Genomic DNA, 19,960 nt, shown 5'->3' on the forward strand with positions numbered 1-19,960 from the left:
TCCATGCAAAGGGGAACACTGTCACGGATACTGCAATTACTAACATAAACCCCCTGTGTGTTATGGAAGAGCTAGATGCTCTGCCTACCAGTGAAGAACTAAGCAAGGCCATTGATTCCCAAGCTCGTGGTGAGGCTCCAGGAAATGATGGCATGCCAACAGAGATCCTAAAAGCTGGAAAAAGAAGCGCCCTCCTCCATCACCTGCATCAACTCTTGCTCCAGTGCTGGGAGGAGGGGGAAGTACCCCAGGGTATGCGCGATGCAAATATTGTCAAGGTGACCACAGTGACTGTAACAATAATCGAGGAATTTCCCTGCTCAGTACTGTTGGAAAGGCCTTTGCCCGTGTAGTCCTGAACAGACTACAGACAATCGCAGATCGAGTCTACCCTGAGGGACAATGTGATTTTAGAGCGGGAAGATCAACAATTGACATGGTTTTCCCACTGTGACAGCTTCAAGAGAAGTGTGGTGGGCAAAGACGTCCAGTCTACGTTGCCTTCTTCGACCTGACTAAGGCATTGGACTTGGTCAGCGAGAATGGGCTATTCAGTTCCACCCTAAACTCTCGAGCCTGGTGATGTCCTTCCATGAAAATATCCAGTACGATGGCGCGTCCTCAGACTATCAACATGGGTATTCATACCTTGGAGGCAGTGGAGAACTTCCCCTGTCTAGGCTCCAACATCTGCAGCAGACCATGCTGAGCTGAACACAAGGATAGGCAAAGCAGCCACCGGGTCTGGGATAACATCAAGTTAGCCACCAATACCAAGATGAAGGTACACCAAGCTTGCGTGCTAAGTACCCTGCTTTATGGCAACGAAACATGGACTGCTGCCAAGAACGCAGACTAAATACTTTTCACCTTTGTTGCATCAGGGGAATACTGCCAATCACCTGGCTTGACCCAAGACGTTCTGGCACAGGCAGGTATAGCGAGCATGAATGTCTAGCTAGCACAAAAAACCGCACGTGCTGGTTTGGCCAAGTCACTCGGTCGAATCCCGAAAGACCTACTGTACTGTGAGCTCGCAACTGGCTCCAGGTCTACACGAAGACATGTTCTTCGCTATGAATGTAAACGTGATCTAAAGGCAGGAAATATCGACCTGGCATACTGGGAAGCTGCAGACCGCAGCAAATGGAGGCTGGCTATTAATTCTAGCATCCAAACAAGCGAGAGAAGGAGAGAGGACCGGCTTGAAGAAAGGAGAAAACAAAGACAGCTGAGAGGAGTACAACCAGAAACAGGACCTGGCACAGACTACATCTGCAGCAATTAAAACAGAAACATTCAAATCAATTAGCTATCTAGTATTTTGTGATGAAAATGAAAATTAAACTTAGCTAAATCATTTCGATCCATTGCACAGACTACTGTCTTTTAGACAGAAAGAGGCCAACTATATGTATACCTTTATATACATACACATACACATACATTAGGGCTGCCAAATGATTATTTTTTAAATGAAATTAAACACATTTTTGAATTTTAAATAATTGTGATTAATCACAGGTGATTATTTGCTTGCATAATTGAAATTAGCTTAAGAAAAGACCCCAATATTTGTACACAAATGTATTTCTATTGTCAAAATGTCATCCAAGAACCTTTTTACCCATTTTACTTGAACGCATGTCAATATATGTATATATATATATATATATATATATATATATATATATATATATACATATATATATATATACACCATACCTATTTTTTTCCGCATGTTTCCCTGATTTATATATATATATATATATATATATATATATATATAAAAGGGAATGATATATATATATATATATATATATATATATATATATATATATATATATATATATATATATATATATATATATATATATATATAAAAGGGAATGATATATATATATATATATATATATATATATATATATATATATATATATATACATATATATATATATATATATATATATATATATAAAATACATACAAAATACATATTCCTATTTTTTGCACCTTCATTTTAAGAGCTTATTGTTAAGTGTTCAATGTGATTTTACTCTTTTGTTGACATTGTCTTCCATGCTTGTATTGACATTTCCTTTCTGCCTTGTCAGCTGAGGGGATTATAATGAAAGGAAAGATGTTTCTCCTGGTCCTTATTTTCCATAAGTACTAAAAAAATATCAATAATAATCAATATCGAGCGATATAAAACACTTATATCGTGATACATTAAGATATGCTGGTGTTTTAATAATAATACATAAATAGGACACCCACCATGTTTGTGCAGTGAGGGCTGCAGGCATTTATATTATATTGAACTTTCCACTAAATTCTCATTGGATGATGCTGAATAAAGAGATTTTTTGAAATCCTAGACGTAGGACATGATTGCTTTGAGGTAATCAGCAGCCTCTGCTTCTTGAGTGATAACGTGTCAGCTGGCAGCACAATCACACAGGAGTGAGTTAAATCACTATTTTTTTTAAGCTCGGCAAGCTTTTTTCTTAACTCTCTTCTAAATGACCCGGTCATGTACAGGTGTCAAACTGGAGGCCCGGGGACCATATCTGGGCTGCCTCATCGTTTCATATGGGCCTGGAAGTATTGTGCAGCAATAAAGTACTTTCTTACTTAACGTGTTTGTTCTGTCAATTTGGACAGAGAAATTGCAAGTACTGCATACAATAGCGTGTCTTTTAAAGCTGAGACCTATCTGAACATGCAACAACATCTTATTAACATGGGGATGTCCAAAGTGCGGCCAGCAGGGTAAAAAAAAGCAACTTTAAAAATGTAGGGGAAAAAAAGCTAAAAATGTCTAAACTTCTTCTACCAATGGTCTCATACTGAAAAGTCAAAGTATTAAACTTTCAGCTTTTTCTCTTGCTTTTTTAATTTATTTTTACTGTCGTGGTTTTTACCTGTGTAATAATGAATAATACTTTGTCACCTACAACACAAAGCTGACAATAAGTTTTGTCTTTAAACATCTGTTTTTATCTCTCTCTTTTTTTTTTTTTTTTACAAAAAAATAAGTAAATCAAGATAGTTCCCGCATACTTTGACTTATTAGTTTGTGGCCCTTGTTGGAAAAAGCTGCAACACCTCTGTATTATCAACATAGACCATGAATTATATGTTCCTACGCTGTGAACCCTGCGGTTCATAAAACGGTGCGGCTAATTTATGGAGTGTTCTTCGCTGACAACCATAATGCAAATAGATTTTATTATTATTTTATTATTGTTTGTGCTATGGCGCCATCTTTTTGATAAGGGCTGCTTGGTGAATGCCTTACAAGTGCCCTTCCGTCTTTTGGTTGTCCATAACGTTTCTACTCGTATGGATTCTTCATTCATCACTCCAAGCAACGTTTGTATGTTTTACAATATAACTAAAACAATTCTTACTCACTGAACCGTCCCATGTGTAATGTGTTAGGAGTGTTTTTTCATGCATTTTTGTACGTGCTATTGTGGTGTAATGACGCTGGCGTCGTTAGCATTAGTTAATATGCTAACATGTTTACGAGTGTCTGTGCTAGCATTATTAACTTACAATGGCATTCTTTTTGTATTGTTTCAGTTTCACAAATTCCTCAGTAAACTTGCTCACTGCAGGTGCCGCAAGGTGAATGCCTACAAGTGTTTTCTGCTATTTAAAGCTTTGAACTGGAAGAACAAGTGCCGTTCCATCTCATAATCATCCAAGCAAGCATTACAATATAATTAAAACAATTCTTACTAAGAAATTTGTGGAAATTTATAATCAAGCTAGCAGCGTTAGCATTAGCTAATATGTTAACAAGTTAATGAGTGTCTCTGTTAGTATTTATAACTTACGACATTCTTATTTTATTTTTTCAGTTTCACAAATTCCTCAGTAAATTCACCGAAACGTCACCGTGGATTTATTGAGTCTGTTTAGCTGATTGGAGAGCTAGCTTGCGCAGCTAGTGGGTCCATGACGATGACTTCTGTTTTGTTTGATCAGCCGTTTTACTGCCGTGTTACAGACACCGTTTGGAAACAATTATGGTATGTCAGGGGTGTCCAAAGTGCGGCCTAGGGGCCATTTGTGGCCCGCAGTTAATTGTTTACCGGCCCGCCACACATTCTGGAAATGCTATTGCAAAAATATAAAAAAAACATTTAAAAAAGTGGAATGAGGTGAAATCTAACTAGAAAAAGTTGCAATGTTGACACAAAGCTGCCATGCAGGCTGTTTTTCCTTTTGTCTATCTTTATTTTTCGTTTTTTGCCATTGCTCAAAAAAAAAAAAAAATCTATGTTATATTGAACTATTGACCTATGTAAGGCTACAATTACTTCAAATATTTCACTTTAAAAAACTTTATGTGGAAAATATTGCATATATTGTGTGGTTGCCATATAAATACATCAATGTTTTCTTTGAAAAAAGAGCATCAAACAAACAAAATAATAGTTCAAATGTAAAATGGACACAAATATCTGAAGTTGATCTCGTAGCTTAAGTGTTGAAAGTTAAAAAAAAAAAAAAAAAATTTTTTTTATCACTTTATGGGTGGGAGACCTTTTGGATCCCAACAATATTTAGTGGGATTATATTTATCTTTTCTCTCTGATTGCTCAAAAATAATAATGAATTAAAATCAATGCTGTCCTGCATTATTGATCTTTTAGGGCTCTAATTACTAAATACTACAAATTTCAGTTTTATTATAAAAAAAAAAAAAGTTGTCTTTTTTTTTACTTTATATCAACCTGAAGTTGATATAGAGATTTACTGTAAGAGTTAAATAAATAATAATAATAATTTGACTTATTTTTAACATTTTAATGACTGAGACCCTTTATGACAGGGGTGTCAAACTCAAATACAGAGTGGGCCAAAATTTAAAACTGAACAAAGCCGCGGGCCAAGGTTGAACAAATTAACCTTTTAATAGGGACCCAAACAAGTTGTGCATTAAATTTTGAACAAGCAAGGCTTATATAACTTTATAGTGACATGCAAAATCGAGTTTCAAATAACAATAATAATAATTAAAAAATATCAATGGCATATCAAATACAATTTAAATAAAAATGTAATGCCTCTTTTCTATTTGCAGCCTTCTGAGGTAAATATCAACATTAACTTTTTCCACAGGCTAATAAATTTGAAAATAAAATAATGAATAAACCAACCATTCAGGACTTTAAACTGCTCAGTTTGCAACACACTGATCTAATCTGATGTGCCCAAGCCAGATACCTGCCATCTTTTCTTGGATGCTAGTTCATTAATGTCGGGGCTCAGGCTTTGAGCTGAGGCATCTTTCATTATCGAACGAAGGTGTTCATCAGTCATTATATCTCGTATTCCACAGTCTTGGGGGTGTGCCTTACAGGCTTTTAACGTCCTCTACGAGCTGACGTCACGTCCGCTTTTCATCCCTTCTAACAACGTGCCCGCCCAGTCACAAGATACGGTATGAGCGGCTCCTGTATGCACACACACGGAAATCTGTGCTGCAGTCGCTGCTGGGCCACAACATTAGGTACACCTGCAGACTGCAGCACGGATTTCATATTTCATTCATTCACAACTCCTCCAACACGAACATTATTGTTTTTGCACTTTTGCCTTCTTATTTAATAACTTTTTCAAATACATTCAATCTTGCACGTGGAAACTTTAAGTGTGGGCTTTAGTTGATATAACACTCCCGTCAGGGGTTGCATTCTACGGGGGTGCATTATCCGGGGGGGGGGGGGGGTTGGAGGTAACAGGGGTGTATATTGTAGCGTCCCGGAAGAGTTAGTGCTGCAAAGGGTTCTGGGTATTTGTTCTGTTGTGTTTATGTTGTGTTACTGTGCGGATGTTCTCCCGAAATGTGTTTGTCATTCTTGTTTGGTGTGGATTCACAGTGTGGCGTATATTTCTAACAATGTTAAAGGTTTTTATACTGGCACCCTCAGTGTAACCTGTATCGCTGAAGATCAACTATGCGTTGCATTCACTTCTGTGTACGAGCCAAAGCCGCACCTGTTCTGTGACTGAGCCAGCACTCGTTGGACTTGACGGATAGATAATGTTACAATTCTTGGGAGGGGCACTGAAATATTGGAGTCTCCCGGGAAGTTTGGCAAGTATGAGAATTAGCGGTGTACCGCGGCACCGCTGCTGTATATAGTCGGCGGGCTAGCTCTAATGTTAATTTGATATCATCTCACGGGCCAAGTGAAATTACACGGCGGGCCAAATTTGGTCCGCGGACCAGCGTTTGACACCCATGCTTTATGGTCCCCGGGAGCCCTAAAGGTAAAAAAACCAAAACAATCCATATACCTTGTTATGGTTTGAAAATGAAAAATATCAAAATGGCCCCCGCATGCTTTAATTTCTCCTTGTGCGGCCCTCAGTGGGAAAGGTTTGGACACCCCTGTGGTATGTAAACATCCATCCATCCATCCATTTTCTACCGCTTATTCCCTTCGGGGTCGCGGGGGCGCTGGAGCCTATCTCAGCTACAATCGGGCGGAAGGCGTGGTACACCCTGGACAAGTTGCCACCTCATCGCAGGGCAGTATGTAAACAAACATTTACAAAATATTTCTGTGTAAATAACTCATTTTACAACGTATACTGTATATCTGCAGCTTATAGTCAGGTGCGGCTCATATATGGAAACATATGTTTTCGTCTAAAATATATACCAGTGCATGGTGAGAAAATACAGAAAAATACGATGTTTGAAACATTTTGTGTTGAATTGCGATTATAAATGAATATTCATATATATCCACTGTAACAAGCGGGCTTCTGAGGGCAGCCATAAGTGAAAAGTGTCTTTCAATGACTGCGATAAAGGAGGGACTCACTGAGAGTAGTGATGGACGGAGGCAGCCAGGGCGTTGCCGGAGCCACCCGGCAGAATCCCCAGAGGGGTCTGGATGGCCTCTTGCCAGTCCTCACGCTCCATCAGACCGTTAACCACCTGATGAAACAAGCATATAAATAGCATCCGCGGCGTATAAATCTGCCGCTATGTCCGAGTCGGAGCACCTCAAAGAGCAGCCCGTCTCCCGACATGATAACCAGGGCGTCCCACTGTGACAGGTCGGCCTTCTTCACCAGCTCTCGTGCGTGGTTCTGGTGCTCTGAGGACACAAAAATACGGGTTTATAGGAAAAATGAGGGCAAGGGCAAAGACAGGCAGGCAGGCTTCCATCATGGCTATGGGAGATTAAGTATTGACTTGTGAGGCCAGACATGTGACATCAGGCTGCCCTTCAGCGGGCTCCAAGGCAGCTTAACTGCTCTGCAAACATCTGTGACCGACACATGCGTGCGCCCAAGTACTGGATGTAGCGCATGCTTCATGGCGTTACACAAAAATAACAGTATTTCCTACCAAGTGACCAACGATTCTGGAAAAAAAAGCAGGTATCAATGTATTTTTTTAAATTGTTTATTAATTGTGCAGCTTACAGCTCCTACAATGAATAGCAATACAAAACTACATATTTCAACACCAAAAAAAAAACAAACAAAAAAAAACTTATATATATATATATATATATATATATACAGTCAAAAGTTTACATACGCTTGTAAAGAACATATTGTCATGGCTGTCCAATAAATTCTACAACTCTTATTTTTTTGTGATATGGACAAAGATAAGACCTTCTGGAGGAAAGTTCTGTGGTCAGATGAAACAAAAATTGAGCTCTTTGGCCACAATACCAAGCAATATGTTTGGAAGACACCATTCCTACCGTCAAGCATGGTGGTGGTAGTATTATGCTCTGGGCCTGTTTTGCTGCCAATGAAACTGGTGCTTTAAATGGGACAATGAAAAAAGAGGATTACCTCCAAATTCTTCAGGACAACCTAAAGTCATCAGCCCGGATGTTGGGTCTTGGGCGCAGTTGGGTGTTCCAACAGGACAATGACCCCAAACACACATCAAAAGTGGTAAAGGAATGGCTAAATCAGGCTAGAATGAAGGTTTTAGAATGGCCTTCCCAAAGTCCTGACTTAAACGTGTGGACAATGCTGAAGAAACAAGTCCATGTCAGAAACCCAACAAATTTAGCTGAACCGCACCAATTTTGTCAAGAGGAGTGGTCAAAAATTCAACCAGAAGCTTGTGGATGGCTACCAAAAGTGCCTTATTGCAGTGAAACTTGCCAAGGGACATGTAAGCAAATATTAACATTGCTGTATGTATACTTTTGACCCAGCAGATTTCGTCACATTTTCAGTAGACCCATAATAAATTCATAAAGGAACCAAACTTCATGAATGTTTTTGTGACCAACAAGCATGTGCTCCAATCACTCTATCACAAAAAAATAAGAGTTGTAGAAATGATTGGAAACTCAAGACAGTCATGACATTATGTTCTTTACAAGTGTATGTAAACTTTTGATCGTGACTGTATATGATTACATAGTATCATATTAATATAATGGATATATCATTAATAATTCATATAATTGTATATTAAGAGTATGTGAAAGTTTGACTCCTACCTTGTTTATTTCCGTGACGACCTCCTTAAAGTTTTGTAATCAATCAGAAATATCAAGCTGCGAAAATGCGCCAAACATCGGTAAGTGGAGAGAGTGTTTTGCATTTTCCCATCATCCCTTGTAATGGATTTGAATAGGTGTAATTTTTTATGCTGATTAGACGTTCTTTATATAATCCACAAAGTTCAGTGAGCAGCTTTGTGTTATGTGTGGCCATGTCTGTTGTTTTTTTATTTTTTATTTTTGCACCATGACTAGGGAAGGTTGTTTGGATTGGGTCATATAAGTGAATGCTGTGCACATTTTCCAATCAATGTACAATTAATAGCCACTGATTTGAGTTGCTGAATTGGCCACCAGATGGCGACGAGGCGGCAACTATCAGATTGTTGGTATATTATGTGAAAACACCACGCCTGCCAAATTACTCTTAGTCTTGGACACCCGTGGTCAAGAGCACACAGATGTCTATACAGACAAAGTTGTAAGCATTTGACAAAAATAATTAATAATTGTGGCCAAATTAGTCACCATGTTATCATAACATACAAACTCCAAAACCAATGAAGTTGGCACGTCGTGTAAATCGTAAATAAAAACAAAATACAATGATTTGCAAATCCTTTTCAACTTATATTCAATTGAATAGACTGCAAAGACAAGATATTTAATGTTCACACTGAGAAATGTTGTTATGTTTTGCAAATATTTGCTCATTTGGAATTTGATGCCTGCAACATGTTTCAAAAAAGCTGGCACAAGTTTGCAAAAAAGACTGAGAAAGTTGAGGAATGCTCATCAAACACTTGTTTGGAACATCCCACAGGTGAACAGGCTAATTGGGAACAGGCGGGTGTCATGATTGGGTATAAAAGCAGCTTCCATGAAATGCTCAGTCATTCACAAACAAGGATGGGGCGAGGGTCACCACTTTGTGAACAAATGCATGAACAAATTGTCTGACAGTTTAAGAACAACATTTCTCAACGAGCTATTGCAAGGAATTTAGGGATTTCACCATCTACGGTCCGTAATATCATCAAAAGGTCAATCAATCAATCAATCAATCAATCAATGTTTATTTATATAGCCCTAAATCACAAGTGTCTCAAAGGGCTGCATAAGCCACAACGACATCCTCGGTAAAGAGCCCACATAAGGGCAAGGAAAAACTCACCCCAGTGGGACGTCGATGTGAATGACTATGAGAAACCTTGGAGAGGACTGCATATGTGGGTAACCCCCCCAGAGAATCTGGAGAAATCACTGCACGTAAGCAGCAAGGCCAAAAACCAACATTGAATGCCCGTGACCTTCGATCTTTCAGGCGGTACTGCATCAAAAAGCAACATCGGTGTGTAAAGGATATCACCACATGGGCTCAGGAACTCTGCAGAAAACCACTGTCAATAACTACAGTTTGTCGCTACATCTGTAAGTGTAAGTTAAAACTGTACTATGCAAAACGAAAGCTATTTATCAAATAACACCCAGAAACACCGCCGGCTTTGCTGGGCCCGAGCTTATCTAAGATGGACTGATGCAAAGTGGAAAAGTGTTCTGTGGTCTGACGAGTCCACATTTGAAATTGTTTTTGGAAACTGTGGACGTTGTGTCCTGCGGCCCAAAGAGGAAAAGAACCATCTGGATTGTTTTAGGCGCAAAGTTGAAAAGCCAGCATCTGTGATGGTATGGGGGTGTATTAGTGCCCAAGGCATGGGTAATTTACACATCTGTGAAGGCACCATTAATGCTGAAAGGTACATACAGGTTTTGAAGCAACATATGTTGCCATCCAAGCAAGGTATTTTTCATGCAAGACAATGCCAAGCCACGTGTTACAACTAGGGCTGAAACGACGCGTCGACATAGTCGACGTCATCGGTTACGTAAATACGTCGACGCCGTTTTTGTGCGTCGATGCGTCGCATATTTACGTCACACTACCGTCATGGCGGAGCGCAAAGCAGACGATGCGAGCGGTGCGAGCGAGGGGAAAAAAGCACGCCAAAAGTCGTCAAAAGTGTGGGAGTATTTCAATAAACGGCCTAATAATGTTGTAGCGGCGAACAGCTGTCTCGTCAGCTGACGCGCGAGCTCGCAACCGTGGCTGCTGAGCAACCAGCCAAACCCCACTTAATAAAATTATATTTTATCTTAGAGCACATCCGCATCCCTATTCACCTAGGCAACCCCAGGAAATGTATATAATTCGGCATTATTTCGGCCAGTCGGCTTATATGATCAGAACCGATCAGTTTACGTTCACGCACAGGTATAACGCGGCGCGCTCCCGTCTCATCTGCTGGTGCGCGAGCCCGGTAATTAGACCGCTGTGTCAAATCAAGGAGTACAAAAGACGCCAGCGCAGAGTGGAAAAAGGTTTAGTTCGTTACAGAAAACCCAGAGTTGTGCCAAAAGTGTACCAAAACCAATAGCTGAACGGACAGCCGGTAAGATTGCACTTTAGTTCTCTTTGTGGGTGTGGCGCACCTGTTGCGCTGGTGAGATTGGGGGGGGGGTGCGCATGTAGCGTGCTTAGTCTGGAGGCTAAATACACACGGTGTTTTGTGTAACTGTTGTTTAGTAAGGAAGTGTTGATATTCTTTGCTTAGTTTGATAAATGTTGGAGCAGTTTGCTTCATCAGGAGGGTGAAGTCGCTCAACTTTAAGTGTTGGATTTAACTGTGTTGGATCATTGGCTGCTGGTGAGGGCATAGAAAAAAGGGGCATTTTTCTACCAGTAGACGGCGTTTAAGATTGAGTGTTTCATTGCTAATTTAATAATATATTTATATTGAATATGGATTTTAAATATGTATCTAAATAGGTGGTTAATTGGTTAGGTATTTATGTATTTGCATATTGGGTTTTCTGCTGCATTTATCTATTGTGTTTCTGGGTTTAAATGTATTTTATATGTATCTTGGTGCATTTATGTTGAGACAATTTATTTAAAATCTGTTTTAACTTAAAGGGAAAAGATGTGTCTATTTTCTTGCACTTGTTTAATGGTTAAGAGTTTGATTGCCTAATTAATAATTGTAAATTATGGGATTGATAATTGATTGATTTTTTACAGCATGTTAATCTTGTGGTGTTTTGTCCTTAAAGGTTTTTCACCTACTAAAGAAGCTAAAGGCTACTAAAGAAGCTAAAGGCTACTAAAGGCTACTAAAGACAGCTAATGACAGCTAAAGAAACTAAAGTCTACTAAAGTCTACTAACACTGCTAAAGACTGCTAAAAAAGACTAAAGAAGAAAAAAGAAGCTGTTTCTTCGTTGGAAAAACTGTTGCAAACTAAAGGAAAATAAAAGGAAAAAGTAACTACGGTCTGGTCTTTTGAGTGAAATCCAGAAGCCACATTTAGCATTGGTACATCCCTTCAAGTGTGGGATAAGCACAGCGAAAAAAGCAAAACACTTGACAGTTGTTGTATGCACACTGTGTCGAGCGGAAATGGCCTATCATGGCAGCACAACGGCTATGAACGAACATTTGAAAAGAAAACACCCGACAGCGTTCTTGCCATCACCATCAACTAGTCAATCGTCCGCGTGAGTATACGTTGTCATCATTACACAAAAACATGAATGTGTCATTTGTATCTGCGTTGTAAATTCATAAACTAAAACACCGTTTCGCTCTGAGAGGCGCGTTTGGCGTGCCTGTTCAGTGTTTACAAAGACGCTAACGTTAATTAGTTGTGCAAATACCTTTTACAACATTAACAGTTACATATACTATGTACAAACGAACAATTAACTTTCACTTTAATCATACTATCATTGTTGTGTTATTAAGCAAAATAAGCAATAATTTTACTTTTGTTGAAATGTTTACACTGTTACAGAATATTTCGTTTTGCACTTTTTTGTATTGGATGTTTATCTTTATTTTTGTACATTTTAAAGCAAAATAAGCAATACTTTTACTTTTGAAATGCTTATACTATTGCAGAATATTAAGATTTGCACTGGATGTTTACTTTTATATTTCCACATTAAAAAGCAAATAAGCTACTTTTAATTTTGTTAAATGTTAAAAGTTTTAAATGTTTACATTGTTACAGAATATTTTGTCATGTTGTTGTCAATGTTGACTGAGTGACCATACCTTTTTTTTTGTAAATAAGTCATGCCTTTTGAAAAAACTGGCCTAAATTTATTTTTTCATCTTCATTTTAAATAAAAAAAATAATCGGTAAAAGGAAAAATAATCTATAGATTAATCGAAAAAAATAATCTATAGATTAACCGAGTAATCGAAAAAAATAATCTATAGATTAATCGATAGAAAAATAATCATTAGCTGCAGCCTTAGTTACAACAGCGTGGCTTCATAGTAAAGTAGTGCGGGTACTAGACTGGCCTGCCTGTAGTCCAGACCTGTCCCCCATTGAAAATGTGTGGCACATTATGAAGCCTAAAATACCACAACGGAGACCCCGGACTGTTGAACAACTTAAGCTGTACATCAAGCAAGAATGGGAAATAATTCCACCGGAAAAGCTTAAAAAATGTGTCTCCTCAGTTCCCAAACGTTTACTGAGTGTTGTTAAAAGGAAAGACCATGTAACACAGTGGTAAAAATGCCCTTGTGCCAACTTTTTTGCAATGTGTTGCTGCCATTAAATTCTAAGTTAATGATTATTTGCAAAAAAAAAAAAATCTCAGTGTGAACATTAAATATCTTGTCTTTGCCGTCTATTCAAATGAATATAAGTTGAAAAGGATTTGCAAATCATTGTATTCTGTTTTTATTTACCATTTACACAACGTGCCAACTTCACTGCTTTTGGGTTGTGTATATTAACAATGCAAATAACCCTTTCAAACGCAATAAACATATTTTCTACTACTGTAGTATTTTGCACTATTGTAATTGGAAGGTGAATAACTTAATTATCCGAACTAAAAAGGTAAACAAACATAAAACAATATGGACTCTCCATCCCTGTTAGCAAAAATTGCGCTTCAATACATTTTGTAAGGAATTGGAAAAACTGGGTCAGGCGGTTTGTTTTGTTGTCTTTTGTTGCCGATTGCAATTTTTTAATGCCTTTTCTTCTTAATGCCTCGCAAAATCCATTCAATGACTTTTAATGTTTGCTAATGACCCGGTTAAATGTTTATAATAATTGGTCAGTTTAGGTCACATGATTAATCTGCAATATATTGATTCAGGGGCACTGTGCTGCCAAATAGTGACACTTTTTAATGATGAGGTGTTTTCATTGGAGCAGATCAACATTGGTCAGCAGTGTTTACGCTGCGAGACCTTCTTTGAAGGGTTTGTAAATGCAAGAGGCATTCAGACAACACAATTGTTGACGCAGCAAAAAAAAAAAAAAAGAGAGAGGGGCGACAGCTAAATGATCAAGTATCGATGTGCTCCTACTGGAAAGTTATGTTTCAGCTGACGTATTGATTGAAGGAATACACACAACACACACTACACAATCCTCTTCATCTTCTGGGCCTGGTGTGTGTGTGTGTGTGTTCTTGTATTTCTAGCTTTCTTGAGACATTAAGAAGGGAAAGTAGCTTCCATATGAGGAGGTGTGAACAAGTGAGGACATAAATCATGGTCCCAATACAGAAAAGCATTGCATCTAATAGAGAATGTCTCATTTGCACCCCTGGTAGTGAAAGCTATCAAAATGAGGGTGGTCCCAAAAAGGAGGGATTTTTCAAGTTGACAGTGTGTCGCTTTCAAAAGTGCTCCCTCTCTGGTCAACATATGAAATAACAAGTGTGTGTAAAAATTTGAAGTGCTCCTCCTCTGGCCAACATATGTAATAACATACATTTAAATGCGCCCCCTTTGGCCAAAATTAATAAAAAATAAATAAGTATATAAGGACATACGGTAATAACGTGAAGTAAATAATGAAGATTAAAAAACAATTACAAACAAAAAATTCAACAACAAAAAAAGTTAACTAAAAGCAGTCTTTTTCTCACAATGTGTCGACTTCTTTCTTATAAAATTGGGAACAAATTCTCATATTCTTTCCGTTTCTGTAATATTGCAATATTTTCTCGTAAAATTATTACTTTTTATGTAAAATTACTACTTTTTAATGCAAAATTGTGACATTTGTCATATAAAATTATGACTTTTATCACAATATTGCTAAAACAAAATTGTTCTTGTAAAATAGTGAAATTTTTTGAGTAAAATTATGACTTTTGTCATAATTTTGCCAAGTAAAATTCCGATTATTATTATAATATTGCCACAATTTTAAAGTTTTCTTATAAAATTGCGACTTTTGTCGAGTAAAACTACGAGTCTTTTCATAAAATTGACACATTTTTAAGCTTCTCTTGTAAAATTGCGACTGTTATTGAGTAATATTACAACTTTTATCATAACATTGCACAAATGTTCAGTTTTTCTTGAAACATTTTGACTTGCGTTGAGTAAAATGACGACTTTTATTGTAATACTGTTTTTCTTGTGAAATTGTGACCTTTTTCTGGTGAAATTCCAACTAATTTTTCACAACAAGCTTTTTTATATTTGCATAGTATATATTGGCCCTAGTGTGTGAATGTGAGTGTGAATGTTGTCTGTCTATCTGTGTTGGCCCTGTGATGAGATGGCGACTTGTCCAGGGTGTACCCCGCCTTCCGCCCGAATGCAGCTGAGATAGGCTCCAGCACCCCCTGCGACCCCAAAAGGGACAAGCGGTAGAAAATGGCTGGATGTTTATATTATCAATGTTGTAAATACACATCTTTATATATCTAGAAAGAGTGATCCTAAAGAGGGAGGCATTTTTCGGAGGTCTCAAGAAGGTAAGGAATACAAGAGTGTGTGTGTGTGTGTGTGTGTGTGTGTGTGTGTGTGTGTGTGTGTGTGTGTGTGTGTGTGTGTGTGTGTGTGTGTGTGTGCACGGTATAACAGGAGGTGGTGATGCGGTGCTGCGTTGACAGACAGAGCGGCAAAAGGAGTGAACGGTGCTCAGCAGCCGACTCAGCACTTTTGAGGCTCCAGCTGATGCAATACTTCCATATTCATACTCTTCAACACGCTAACCTCCACCTAAAGACACTCTCTTTGTGGAGTCACCACACCACTATAATCTGGTTGTCTTTTGCAGAAATGCACCGTTTTGCTGCATGTGAGGAACACTGGATGCTTGGTACAGTGTGTACGATGGATGCTTTAATGAGACTCTCATTAAAGCAACAGTAAGGAACACTTGATGTCCTACTTTGCTTATTATTGTGAATAGGGGTGTCCTCCAATAAGAAAACCATTTATTCTATTTACTAAAGTCATTTATACATACACTTGTAAAGAACATAAAGTCATGGCTGTCTTGAGTTTCCAATCATTTCTACAACACTTATGTTTTTGTGATAGACTAGAGTGATTGGAGCAGAACACAGAACTTTCCTCCAGAAGGTCTTATCTTTGTCCATGTGATGTCAGATGAAACAAAAATGTAGTTGTTTGGCCACAATACCCAGCAATATGTTTGGAGGAGAAAAGGTGAGGCCTTTAATCCCAGGAACACCATTTCTACCGTCAAGCATGGTGGTGGTAGTATTATGCTCTGGGCCTGTTTTGCTGCCAATGGAACTGGTGCTTTACAGAGAGTAAATGGGACAATGAAAAAGGAGGATTACCTCCAAATTCTTCAGGACAACCTCAAATCATCAGCCCGGAGGTTGGGTCTTGGGCGCAGTTGGGTGTTCAAACAAGACAATGACCCCAAACACACGTCAAAAGTGGTAAAGGAATGGCTAAATCAGGCTAGAATGAAGGTTTTAGAATGGCCTTCCCAAAGTCCTGACTTGAATGTGTGGACAATGCTGAAGAAACAAGTCCATGTCAGAAAACCAACACATTTAGCTGAACTGCACCAATTTTGTGAAGAGGAGTGGTCAAAAATTCAAACAGAAGCTTGCCAGAAGCTTGTGGATGGCTACCAAAAGTGCCTTATTGCAGTGAAACTTGCCAAGGGACATGTAACCAAATATTAACATTGCTGTATGTATACTCTTGACCCAGCAGATTTGGTCACATTTTCAGTAGACCCATAATAAATTCATAAAAGAACCAAACTTCATGAATGTTTTTTGTGAGAAACAAGTATGTGCTCCAATCACTCTATCACAAAAAAATAAGAGTTGTAGAAATTATTGGAAACTCAAGACAGCCATGACTTTATGTTCTTTACAAGTGTATGTAACTTTTGACCACGACTGTATGTATATATGTATATATATATATATATATATATATATATATATATATATATATATATATATATATATATATATATATACATATATATATATATATATATATATATATATATATATATATATATATATATATATATATATATATATATATATATATATGTGTGTTTGTATGTACATATATGTACACTTATATACATACACTCTACACACATACATACATTACATACAGTATATATATATATATATATATATATATATATATATATATATATATATATATATATATATATATATATATATATATATATATATATATATATATATATATATATACAGGATCAGGGCAACATATGTATCAGGGCAACATATGACCCTCCCAAGCCCAAAAAACCTCCACCAATGGCTTGGCACAGAGCAATCTTGCGACCTCTGCGGGACCATCAATGCTTCACTCCAGCACGTTCTGTCAGGCTGCAAAATGGCGCTGACACAGGGTCGGCTTAGATGGCGGCACGACCAAGTGCTCAGCAGGCTGGTAGAGCTGCTGGAGAAAAGTCGGCAGGAGGCAAACAACCAGAGTCCAGCAGAAAGCCAATGCAGGATCCACTTCCTAAGGCAGGGGGAACCTGTGACACATTCCAGCAAGAGAACACCCGCCAAGCTATTAACACAAGGGGCGGCGTGGAAGATGGAAGTGGACCTGGGTAGGCAGCTCCAGTTCCCACAGGAGATATGCAGCACCACCTTAAGTTGTGCAAATACCTTTTACAACATTAACAGTTACATATACTATGTACAAACCAACAATTAACTTTCACTTTAATCATACTATCATTGTTGTGTTATTAAGCAAAATAAGCAATACTTTTACTTTTGTTGAAATGTTTACACTGTTACAGAATATTTCCTTTTGCACTTTTTTGTATTGGATGTTTATCTTTATTTTTGCACATTTTAAAGCAAAATAAGCAATACTTTTACTTTTGAAATGCTTATACTACTGCAGAATATTAAGATTTGCACTGGATGTTTACTTTTATATTTGCACATTAAAAAGCAAATAAGCTACTTTTAATTTTGTTAAATGTTAAAAGTTTTAAATGTTTACATTGTTACAGAATATTTTGTCATGTTGTTGTCAATGTTGACTGAGTGGCCATACTTTTTTTTTTTGTAAATAAAAGTCATGCCTTTTGAAAAAACTGGCCAACATTTATTTTTTCATCTGTATTTTAAATTAAAAAAAAAATCGGTAAAAGGAAAAATAATCTATAGTTTAATCGAAAAAATAATCTATAGATTAACCAATTAATCGAAAAAAATAATCTATAGATTAATCGATAGAAAAATAATCGTTAGCTGCAGCCTTAATATACATATACATATATATATATAAATATATATATACATAAATATATATATATATATATATATATATATATATATATATATATATATATATACATATATATATATATAAAAGTTAAAGTTAAAGTACCAATGATTGTCACACACACACTAGGTGTGGCGAGATTATTCTCTGCATTTGACCCCACTGAGTCACTGAGTAACATATATATCAATATGTATATATATATATATATATATATATATATATATATATATATATATATATATATATATATACATATATATATATATATATATATATATATATATATATATATATATATATATATATATTGATATATATGTTACTCAGTGACTCAGTGACTTTGACTATTGGTTAAAAGTCTATTTTTATATTTTGTAAGGACACCCCCTGCAGGACAAAAATATCAATTTAGAAAGTATTGATATTTATATCACTCACAGTACAGTATGGCTCCACCAGTCCGTCTTTCTCATGGCCATTGTCCATCTCCTACAGTTACAAACAAAGTAATATGCAAGAGTCCTCGACTATTATTAGATATGAGGTCTTGGCAATAATGACTGTATAGAAATGCACTGTCACTAAGCCAGGGCTGAATCGTTGCAATTTTCAACAGCAACAAAGCAAGTATGCTTGGTAAAAAAAAACGCACAAATGTAAAATAAGGCTCCGCTCTTCCAAAATATGCTAGCTTGATGCCAATTTACATTGGATTCCACAGAGACAGGCTACTATTGGCATGAGCGATTTTACAGGGCGATTTTAACACCTCCAAATTTGGTAATGAAAACTACAACTAAGATGAACATTGCAATCAAACAGCTGGTGTGTAATAAGTACAATACTTACAGTATAAACACTTCGTAGGGCGCAACATAACACATTCAGTTTTATGGAAAAAGCTACTTCCTAGTTACACAACACATACCATACATAGCCTATAGAGTACTGCCGCCTCTTGGAATTACCCCGAATAAATAAAGGTAAATAAAAACATGTAAACTAGGAAGTAAACGTTTATATAAAGTACTACATTACCCAGAAGGCTTATCGCCGCAGACAGGAAGAGGAAGGAGGTATGAGCTCCGCAGACGTATAACAAAGTTTGATCTATAAAGAGTGGATTTATTGTTACATGTTGTTGTTGCCGCTTTATCTACACAAAAAACAAACGTACGTTTTGATTAGACAGTTAATGTGTGCGTTTGAGCACCACTTGGAGACAAATTAGATTGGCGAAAATGACGCTGGTTGGACAAATTGTGCGAGGAAGTTGCGGAAAATTGGACAAAGTTGCAATATTTGTAAGGATTGGTTGAATTTGCCTGAATTAGCGCGATCACTACATTGCGGGAATAGTACAGTATATTCCTCATTGCTATTTCGTTTGGAGAATACACAACAAAAAATTACAACAAAAAGATTAGAAGAAAACACCCTGGCATGTCAACCTTTCTTTTTAAGTATCTCAGGTTTTAGTACGATAAATAGTATAAGAAATATACCTTGTTATTAAAAAATAAGTATTTTATACCCTTTAAACGTGTTTGGATTTCAGTTTTTGCTGTACAACATGTCACAAACTCGCATGGAGGTGGTCGGTGTGACCCTCTGATGCAGAGAGGGTAGGCGATGTGCAGGCAAGAAGGTCCTTTTATTAGGGACCGAGCAAGGCAACAACACAGGCAACGCAGGAACACACGGTAGTATTCAGTAGGGCTGGGCGATATATTCGAGTTTGTAAGATATATCCATATATTTTTAAACAAGATCCTCCCACCTCCAAAGACATGCACCTGGGGATAGGTTGATTGGCAACACTAAA

General features: G+C 37.2%; 1 protein-coding gene across 1 annotated transcript in view; it reads right to left on the minus strand.

The window, feature by feature from the left end:
- Positions 1–19,960, minus strand: part of LOC133620699 (sphingosine kinase 1-like) — a 44,088-nt gene that overhangs the window by 3,170 nt on the left and 20,958 nt on the right. Inside the window, exons 3-4 of the mRNA XM_061982299.2 lie at positions 7,039–7,133; positions 6,855–6,970 (exon numbers count right to left, since the gene is read on the minus strand). Of these exons, the coding sequence (XP_061838283.2) occupies positions 6,855–6,970; positions 7,039–7,133 (211 nt within the window). The remainder of the gene's footprint in view (positions 1–6,854; positions 6,971–7,038; positions 7,134–19,960) is intronic.

The sequence above is a fragment of the Nerophis lumbriciformis genome, linkage group LG24, assembly GCF_033978685.3.
Source record: "Nerophis lumbriciformis linkage group LG24, RoL_Nlum_v2.1, whole genome shotgun sequence".
Taxonomy (NCBI): Eukaryota; Metazoa; Chordata; class Actinopteri; order Syngnathiformes; family Syngnathidae; genus Nerophis; species Nerophis lumbriciformis.